Source organism: Meriones unguiculatus, chromosome 10, assembly GCF_030254825.1.
Source record: "Meriones unguiculatus strain TT.TT164.6M chromosome 10, Bangor_MerUng_6.1, whole genome shotgun sequence".
Lineage (NCBI taxonomy): Eukaryota > Metazoa > Chordata > Mammalia > Rodentia > Muridae > Meriones > Meriones unguiculatus.
The window spans coordinates 111,468,122-111,478,342 of record NC_083358.1 but is presented as its reverse complement, the minus strand read 5'-3'; the positions used below and the strand labels follow the sequence as shown (position 1 = coordinate 111,478,342).

At 40.7% G+C, this 10,221-nt stretch overlaps 1 protein-coding gene across 1 annotated transcript; it reads right to left on the bottom strand.

Moving 5' to 3' along the window:
* Positions 1–853: 853 nt before the first annotated feature.
* Rptn (repetin) lies at positions 854–7,386 on the bottom strand. Its single transcript, XM_060393138.1, has 3 exons — positions 7,334–7,386; positions 5,781–5,938; positions 854–4,945 (listed from the first exon to the last, which is right to left on the bottom strand). The coding sequence occupies exons 2-3, from the start codon at positions 5,916–5,918 to the stop codon at positions 1,562–1,564; spliced, it is 3,522 nt and encodes a 1,173-aa protein (XP_060249121.1). The 5' UTR covers positions 5,919–5,938; positions 7,334–7,386; the 3' UTR covers positions 854–1,561.
* Positions 7,387–10,221: the final 2,835 nt, after the last annotated feature.

The following is a 10,221-nucleotide window of genomic DNA, read 5'->3' as shown; positions in this document are numbered from 1 at the left end:
TTTATTTATGTGTATGTCTGTGCAAATCTATGCTGTGTGTGTGGGTGCCCAAAGAGGCCAGAAGAAGGTATCAAATTTTATGGAGCTAGAGTTACAAACGCTTACGAATTGCCTGAGATGGATGCTGGGAACCAAAGGGTCCTCTGCAAAAGCAGCCAGTACTTTTAGCTACTGAATCATATCTCCTGCCCTGATACTTTTTAAAATATATGTTCTTAGTGTTATTTTTGTCTGCGAGGGTGCACAGTAAAGAAACTATACACGTGACTGTTTCATTGGGTGAAGAGTATTATTGTCAATAAGAGACAGAAACTATCTAGAGGCATCTGGAAGAGTTCAGATTAGAGAGAAAGTAGACTGGGCATGGCCAGTGTTAGTGAAATTGGATAGTGGGAGATAGTAATGGAGAAAGCAAGATAGCAAGAGATAGAGAATAGAGGATAGTGCAAGATAAGAGGAAAGAAAGAGCGGAAAGCAAGAAAGAGAATAGAGAGTGTGGGTTGGACAAAAGAAGCTCTCTATGATTAAGAAAATAGTAAGTTCACAGCAAAGTGTTAAGAGGTGAAGTCTGGCAAGGTCATCCTGAAGGAAGGGATGGGGAGGACACTTGATTCTTTTTATGGTTTGTTTATTATTTATACAGTATTCTGCCTGCATATATGCCTGCACACCAGAAGAGGGGACCAGATTTCATTTATAGATGGTTATGAGCAACCATATGGTTGCTGGGGATTGAACTCAGGAACTTTGGAAGAGCAGCCTGCATACATGTAAGCAGAACACTGTATATATAATAAATAAATAAATAAATCATTAAAAAAGAAAGAAAAAAGCCATCAACTTTGCTCACCAATCATTTATTTAATATTGTAATGATTTTGTGTTCTATACATAGTCTTTATTGGAAAGGTTTTCAGAATTGGTAGCTTGGGCTACCAAGAATCTTCAAACAGATGATAGATATTTTCTTTCTGTATGATGGATTGGTATGGGTCTGGTTAGTTTTCATGACCCATCAATGGAGAAGTAGAAGCCTAGGCATCAGAGATACCAGTATCAGTATCAGAGAGACCCTATGATTTCCAGCTTTCCTAAAGACTTCTCACTGTGTTTCATCCAAGTGTAGACAATGAAACTGTGGTTCCTGACATTTTACCCAAAAGAACCAAACCTCACTGAAGTCCAAAATCCCTTTTTTTAGAATATAGTGTAAGTCTTCAGTATACTTTTTCATGTTTCTAAACTTTAGGAAAAGTGCTCTGCCATACAATGATTCAATCAAGTATCACCTAAACTGAAAACAAACTAGAAATTATTTAAATCCACAAAGTGAGCAAAATGCAGATTGATTAGTTTACCTAATTTATTCCACCCAATCAAATAACCCTACAATTGCTACTCAAGGAACTGAAATTAAAAAAAAAAATGAGTACTTGTCTTTTTGTAGATGATAAAAGATAGAAGACTGGCATAAATTAAACTTTTTGAACATAAGTAAAGATGATGCCATGTATGCTTTTTCATTAGCTTCAGGCTACCTTAGCTCTGATACTTGAACAGTCTAGTACTGATATGCTGCCTGCTCTTGGACGTACTCATAGAAGGGATTGGGAACATGAACTGTTTTGGTATGGTGATTTCCAGCTTGTTCTCTTCCTTGGGACCTTCTACTGTCATGAGTTAGATGGAAGTGACTTTCCTGGGACCCGTGACAGTGGTTGTCTTCATTCATGTGAAAATTTTCTCTGTTGGGAAAGCTTCTGGCATGGTTTTGGGCTCTCTCATTATCATCATGAGTTTGCCTATCCCATTGTTGATGATGATTTTGATGTTTGTCTTGTCTCTGGTGATTTTGTTCATCTTCAAGAGTTTGTTGACCATGTTGCTGATCATGATTTTCTTCATAAGTTTGCCTGTGTTTTCCTTGCCTCTTCTGTTCCTCTTCATAGGTTTGCCTCTTCTGCATCTCATATAGACTTTCCTGATCTTCAAGACTATGACTATCCCAGCTTTGATCATTCTCTTCCTCTCCCCAGTGGCCCTGCTCACTGCATTGTGATCGCTGGTCATACTCTTTATAGGAGTAGGGCTCTTCTTGCTGTATTTGAGCTAGGAGTTTGTATTGATTACACTCTTCAGGCTTCCATGCCTGGTGGTGGATTTGCTGCTCCCTTTTATCCTGGATTCTCTGTCTCTGGGTTTGATTCACTTCTTCTCTTGAAGTCTGTTGACTTAGTTTTCCTGACCTTCCAAATTGTTCAATATATGAGTCTCTTCTTGTTCCACCAGTCCCTTGGAAGTACCTATTTTGTCTTTGAGTTTCAGTTTTTACAATCTCTGACTGACCACAGTGAGAATTCTGGCTTTGTCTGCCTGTCTGACCCTGCTGAGAACTCTGGCCTTGTCTGCCTATCTGACCCTGCTGAGAACTCTGGCCTTGTCTGTCTGATTGACCATAATGAAAATTCTGGTCTTGACTGTCTGTCCGATGCCACTGAGAACTCTGACCTTGTCTGCCTGTCTGACCCTGCTGAGAACTCTGGCCTTGTCTGTCTGTCTGACCATAATGGAATCTCTGGTCTTGACTGTCTGTCCGATGCCACTCAGAACTCTGGCCTTCTCTGCCTGTCTGACCCTGCTGAGAACTCTGGCCTTGTCTGCCAGTCTGACCCTGCTGAGAACTCTGGTCTTGTCTGCCTGTCTGACCATAATGGAATCTTTGGTCTTGACTGTCTGTCTGATGCCACTCAGAACTCTGGCTTTGTCTGCCTGTCTGACCCTGCTGAGAACTCTGGCCTTGTCTGTCTGTCTGACCCTGCTGAGAACTCTGGCCTTGTCTGTCTGTCTGACCATAATGGAATCTCTGGTCTTGACTGTCTGTCTGATGCCACTCAGAACTCTGGCCTTCTCTGCCTGTCTGACCCTGCTGAGAACTCTGGCCTTGTCTGCCTGTCTGACCCTGCTGAGAACTCTGGCCTTGTCTGTCTGTCTGACCCTGCTGAGAACTCTGGCCTTGTCTGTCTGTCTGACCATAATGGAATCTCTGGTCTTGACTGTCTGTCCGATGCCACTCAGAACTCTGGCCTTCTCTGCCTGTCTGACCCTGCTGAGAACTCTGGCCTTGTCTGCCAGTCTGACCCTGCTGAGAACTCTGGTCTTGTCTGCCTGTCTGACCATAATGGAATCTTTGGTCTTGACTGTCTGTCTGATGCCACTCAGAACTCTGGCTTTGTCTGCCTGTCTGACCCTGCTGAGAACTCTGGCCTTGTCTGTCTGTCTGACCATAATGGAATCTCTGATCTTGACTGTCTGTCCGATGCCACTCAGAACTCTGGCCATGTCTGCCTGTCTGACCCTGCTGAGAACTCTGGTCTTGTCTGCCTTTCTGACCATAATGAAAACTCTGGTCTTGACTGTCTGTCTGATGCCACTCAGAACTCTGGCCATGTCTGCCAGTCTGACCCTGCTGAGAACTCTGGTCTTGTCTGTCTCTCTGACCATAATGAAAACTCTGGTCTTGACTGTCTGTCCGATGCCACTCAGAACTCTGGCCTTCTCTGCCTGTCTGACCCTGGTGAGAACTCTGGTCTTGTCTGCCTTTCTGACCATAATAGGAACTTTGGCCTTGTCCGTCTGTCTGACCTTGTTGGAAACCCTGGCCTTGTCTGCCTTTCTGACCATAATAGGAACTTTGGCCTTGTCCGTCTGTCTGACCTTGTTGGGAACCCTGTCCTTGTCTGCCTTTCTGACCATAATAGGAACTTTGGCCTTGTCCTCCTGTCTGACCTTGTTGGGAACCCTGGCTTTGTCTGCCTTTCTGACCATAATAGGAACTTTGGCCTTGTCCGTCTGTCTGACCTTGTTGGAAACCCTGGCCTTGTCTGCCTTTCTGACCATAATAGGAACTTTGGCTTTGTCCGCCTGTCTGACCTTGTTGGGAACCCTGGCCTTGTCTGCCTTTCTGACCATAATAGGAACTTTGGCCTTGTCCTCCTGTCTGACCTTGTTGGGAACCCTGGCCTTGTCTGCCTTTCTGACCATAATAGGAACTTTGGCCTTGTCCTCCTGTCTGACCTTGTTGGGAACCCTGGCCTTGTCTGCCTTTCTGACCATAATAGGAACTTTGGCCTTGTCCATCTGTCTGACCTTGTTGGAAACCCTGGCCTTGTCTGCCTTTCTGACCATAATAGGAACTTTGGCTTTGTCTGTCTGTACGACTGTGGCCTGATTTCTGATGTTGGTTTCCATATTGTTCATAAGAATCGGATTCTCGTTGACTGGTTTGACTAGAAAAAGAATCTTGTCGGAGTCTCCCAGATTGGCCATGGCTGCTTTGTCGTTTAAATGCTTTAGACTGGCCATAATGAGAAACCTGAGCAGGGTTCTCAGACTGATTTAAGGCAAAAATATATCCTTGACCTTTAGGCTGGTCATTGCTAGATTTATAACCTAGTCTTTGATGAGAGCTGGAGGACTGACCATCTGTCTCAGACTGATCTGAGCTATAATCTTCATCTTGTCTCTCAGAATGAGCATAGTGGGATTCCCCATGGAATCTCTCTGACTGACCATAGTTAGAGTCTGTATCATGTCTCTCAGAGGAAACACTGTGGGAGTCTTCGTCTTGTCTCTGAGACTGATCATGTTGGACATCCTGACTTTGTTCCTGAGACTGAGCACTGTGAGACCTCTGCCTTTCTCTCTCGAGCTTCTGCCCATGTTGTCTACCTGTATTTTCTGAAAACTTATGGCCCTGTGTTGCTTCCTGACCCCGTTCTTTTTGGGAGGAGGTTCCAGCTCCACGCAACTTATTATCGAGCTTATGATGGCAAGCTTGAGCCAATTGGAACACCAACAAGAGGTATTCATGAAAATCAACATATCCATTTCTGTCTCGGTCCAAGTGTTCCAGAATGGTTTCCACAGTCTCTGGGTCATTTGGTCTCTGTGAGAAGAAAAAGAAAAAGAAAAAACTCAAATGTTCTTTTATGAATGTTGGATTGTATATCAGCATTAATGTCCCAGTCCTCGATATGCCACCCATTTTGAGAAACATCAATATGAAATGGCTTGGTTCTAGTTCTAGTCTTTGATCAGCTTGTTCTCTGAATCCTATCTCTTAGTAAACCAATGGGTGTATGACCACATAGAACAGACAACTGTATCAACAATTAATTTGAATCATTTGAAAAAGCTATGATATCTTTTTACATGGTATTGCCTGCATGTTTATATACCTCTTTTTCACTATACTGTGACATTCTAGAAGGAAAAAAGTAGTTTTCTTCATGTTGTTACTCTCAGTAACTAGAATTGTGCCAGTATAGAGTAGGTACTCAATGAATCCTTAGTGAAATTATAAATAAATACACAAGAAGGTGTATGTGCAGAATTACAAATAGTAAATATAATTGGTAAAATTTTACAAGTTATTCCTCATTACTTTGAAGTTGTTCTGTGATTTGTTCATATATAAAGAGGAAGGAGTGTGTGTGTGTGTGTGTGTATGTATATGTGTGTGTCTGTGTGTGAGTATATCTGTGTATGTGTGAATGTGTATGTGTCTACATATGTATGTGTGTACATTTATGTGTAAGTGTATATGTGAGTGTGTATGTGTAAGAACTACATAAAAGCTGTCTAAACCAGAAGGTTCTTACCAATAAATTACTGGTGGGGAATGACCAAATAAAACAAAATATTACTAAAATGTCCTGGATGTAGACATCAAAATCATGCACACATTTCACTCCACAGGACCAAGAGTCTATCTATCTTACCCGAAGAATGTCTCCAAACTCAGTGAGGAGCAGCTGCTTCAACTCCTTCTTGCTCAGTGAAGTGCATGCCCCATGATGTTCAGCATATTTTTGGAATACCTTGCTCACATTGAGTATGCTGTTAAGAAGTTGAGGCATTTTGGCAAATGCAGATGAATCTTTCAAGAAAAGAAGAAGAAAAGAAAGAGGTAAGACTCTGTTTATGTTTTGGGTGAAGACCAGGAGTCAGCATTTCCAGAGGAATAATGAGTTTGGGAAAGAAGTTTAAGAAACCACAGAGTTAAAAAAGAAAAAGAAAGAAAAGAAAAGAAACAATGAGAGAAAAGAAAAGGAAGGAAGGAAGGAAGGAAGGAAGGAAAGAAGGAAAGAAAGAAGGAAGGAAGGAAAGAAAGAAGGAAGAAAGGAAGGAACCAAAGAAAGACCACAGAATTCATTCTTAGCCATAATTTTAGGTTAGTCATTATGTGGCCAACACCATTATATACTAACACCATTATATAAATATTGATATAAGATATAATGATGACCAAATATTTTATACTATTATGACAATGGTTCAGAAATGTTTCTCTTTTTTAGAAAAAGGCAAATTCTTAAAAAATTAAATACACGTAGCAGATATTTTATGTGCCTTACTCTCTTCTCTGGTTGGGAGTTGATTGGCTGAGACTCTCATGTTAGAAGAAAAAAAAAAAAAGATAACCCTTAGAGGATGGGCCAGAGGTAAAGATAGTGGCAAATAATTGTCTATCAGTGAGTGGGGAAAACAGTAAATGGGTAACATTGAAGAGGTATCCATTTTCTAAAGAGTCTTCTTTATGCAATGAAGAAGGTGAAATATCTCTTTCAGTGGTTCAAGAAACCTTTCTGAAAGGTTAAATTCTAGAAAATCTTTTTACCTGCTTATTAAATGGAACCAGTAAATAATGCATACATAAATTAAAACAGTTACAGAGAAAAATAGCAAGTGGATAAATTGCACATATGACAGGCAATGTACAGTCAGGTTGGTCAACACTGGTTGTGTTGAGAAGCTGGGGTCCTCTGTAGTCTGTATGCCAATAGCCCTTCCTGTGGTCTGAAAAGATCTTAGTAACTACGCTCATAGGCTTCATAAAATGAAATTCCAACTGCAAGGCATAGGTATACAGTGATGCCAATGCATGTAAAGTGATAAATAACAGATTACATGGACAAGCTAAGCCTTTTGTGACTATTTATTATAGTGAACTTGAGTATTGCTGAGTCCCCGTTTTTCTTGGGCCTCGCCTAACTTTTACAAGAGGTAAGCACTCTACTGCAGAACACTCAGCTATCAATCAATCATTCAGACTCAGTTTTTGGAATCTTTAAGGCCCATGTTTCACAAATTTAGAGGTAGGTCACTCTCGCGTTCATCATGTTCTAAGATAGAACCCTGAAAAGGAAGAGAAAAGTACCCGAGTATCACCAATAGAAAGCAGCCTCTGACCTCCGCCTTCAGCATTGCACTATAAGATGTCTGCACCGCCACACTTGTGGATACTGCTACTACTGCAGCATGCATGTCTTACCTGCTTGAGGAAGAATAAGCGGAAGAGTCAGGAGCCAGGGAGGATGTTGGAGACCTAAGACGCATCCTATTTATATGGTTTTTAATTAATTAATTAAGTCATCCCAGGATACACCCATTCTTTGGTAGGGCCTGAATCATTCTGGGCTCAACCCAGCTCAGCCCAGTTCAATCCAGCTCAACCTCTCCCTCTGCAAACTGTTTGGTTTATTTACTTCCCCCATTTGCTCATGAACCTATTTGTCATTGTAGTAGGTGACACTTTTCAAGTCTCAGCCCCACTTAATTAAGGGAGTATGTACTACATGCTATTGTGGGTTGAAAAGACAAAGGTTCAGGCTGAATTAATCCTTAGAAATTGTTACTTGCCAAGGCTGATAGGGTACACAACAGTGAAATCATACCAAAGAAAGATGTTTATATGTCCATTACAAAATCCCACTCAAGGAGAGATTAGTAAGCCTATACATTTGGTCAATATATAATTCTTAGAAAAGATTTGTCTTAAACTTATATTTTGCTTGTAAAAGTAGATAGTCATATATTCTGGTGACCTATTTTTGTTTGTTTGTGGGTTTTTGTTTGTTTGTTTGTTTGTTTGTTTGTTGAGATAGGGTTTTTCTGTGTAGTCTTGGCTGTCCTAGATTCGCTTTGTAGAACAGGCTGGCCTTGAACTCACAAAGATCAGCCTACCTCTGTCTCCCAAATGCTGGGATCAAAGGCAGGTACCACCTCACTCAGCTAATTTTAGGAACATAGTAGGTGGCTGGTGATAAAGGTAGAGTTGACACTTGAGTGGGTTTGTTTGCTTGTTTTGTTTCTTGTTGTTTTCTTTTTAGCTTTTTTGAAATAGGGTTTCTCTGTCTAGCCATGGTTGCCCTGGAACTTACTCTGTAGAACAGGCTAGCCACAAACTCAGATATCTACTTGCCTTTGCCTCCCAAGTGCTGGGTGGGATTAAAAGCCTGTTCCACTACCACCCAGCATGACACTTGAATCTTTAAGTCTTACTAGAAAGTTGATATTAAAGGACAAGATGAAAGCTTATGATGTCTCTGAGATAGAGATATTGTTAGTCACCTTGCCCTCCACTTATTTTCTGTCTTTCTAATACCTGTGACACACCAGCACAGTATCTTGATCATAGAGATCCTTAATAAATATTTAAGGATTAAGTGAATTGTTGAACTGTGGACACATTGGAAAATCTTGTGTAAGGAACAAAGAGATCAAGATTCATCTGTCTTTCCGCTTTGTCTCACAATGCCAGTAGTATATAATTATAAACATGTTTAATTATATAAAATTGATTATATAATTAGATTATATAGTTGATTGTATAATTAATCTTAGTTAGTTATTTGTAATGATACTTGATATTATTTATTATGTCTTCAGGATTTTTCAAGGAAATCATAAAATTTCAGAAAGATTTCAGTATAATTGGACTAAAGAAGTTTCACATAAAAAAGATTCTGAAGCTGATGTGGTGGCACTCACCTGTAATCCCAGCACTCGGGAAGGCAGAGGCAAGTGGATTTCTGTGAGTTTGAGTCCAGCCTGGTCTACAAAACAAGTCCAGGACAGTCAAGGCTACACAGAGAAACCCAGTCTCAAAAAAACAAAAACTGAAAACCAAAGAGAGAGAGAGAGAGATTTTGAAAGTCAAGGGTAGGACACCTTAAGTGTTCAATAAGAAAATCTAGATGGGATTCTTCTGGGCTGGTCCGGCGATTCCCTCACTTCCAGCTTTGTAAGCAAGATTTATGCTGTTCCTTGGTATATTTAGGTGCGAAGAGAAAAGTGTGGAGAGAAAGCAAAGACCAAAGTTGCATAGGTAAAAACTCCCATGCCTGTTGAATTATTATGGGTGCCTATGTCTGCTAAGGTAAGGAGTGATAAAAGGCTAGAGGTAGAGATTTAGAAGCCAAAGGGAAATTTAGTCTTAGCTTCTTAATTTATAGATGAGGAAAATGAATTTTAGTTATCCAGAGTGACCTGCTGAAAGATTCACAAGGCTAACAGAAGCCAGGCCTAATGCACATGTTTATCTTCCCAACATAGTATGCTCTGCTCTCCTCTGCTCTCCTCTCCCCTCCCCTCTTTTCTTCTCCTCACCTCCTTCCCCTTTCCTCCTCTCTTCTCCTATCCCCACCTTTCCCCTCCTCTCCTCCCTTTTCTGCTTTCCTTCATTTCTTTGTTTCTACCTCTCTTTTCTGAGGTATGATTTCATAACCTAGCCCAGGATAGCCTCAAATTCATGGCAATCATCCTGTTACTAGGATTACAGCTATATCACCACACCTAGCTAGTATGCATTTTTATACAATGTATGGAAGGTACAAGCCAATTTTAGGGTTTATTTTAATGATAAATGTGGACTGAGTGTGTTTTTATTTGTCAGCACTGTTTTGGAGAAAAAAAAATTTAAGTTCATTACAGTATGTGACTAATTGTCTCAATCTGGAACTGAGGGATTTCCCAAGATTAGACATTAGTGCTAAAAGTTGGGCAGCCTGGGACACATTGACCACGGTAGCTTGTGGTGTATGGATGAACTGGAAAGAGGAATGTAAGAACAGAGAGGTCAGTTAGGAGTCAGTAGTATGACTTTGGTGAGACTATACTGAAAGAATGAATGTAACTTCTAAATGAGACTGATGGAGCCTAAGACCAAGAGCCTCTCCTGTCCCACATCTCTGCCATTTGAAGTCTTACTGTCCTACCTCTACAGTTGTTCACTCAGCATTTGTCCTGATTTGAAGAGTCAATTTAAAATTTTGAGAACTGGCTAATGCTGAGATTCTTTTTGCTTTTGTATCTGTGCTTAGTATTCTACATTTATGTCTCTTCTCACCTATTAGGACAGAAGATCTCAAGACGGTAGGC

Coding starts and splice junctions, on each gene's coding strand:
- Rptn (XM_060393138.1), bottom strand. CDS start 5,918: ATGCCTCAACTTCTTAACAGCATACTCAATGTGAGCAAGGTATTCCAA. Junction 4,946..5,780: donor AGTTTGGAGACATTCTTCGG/GTAAGATAGATA, acceptor TTCTTCTCACAG/AGACCAAATGACCCAGAGAC.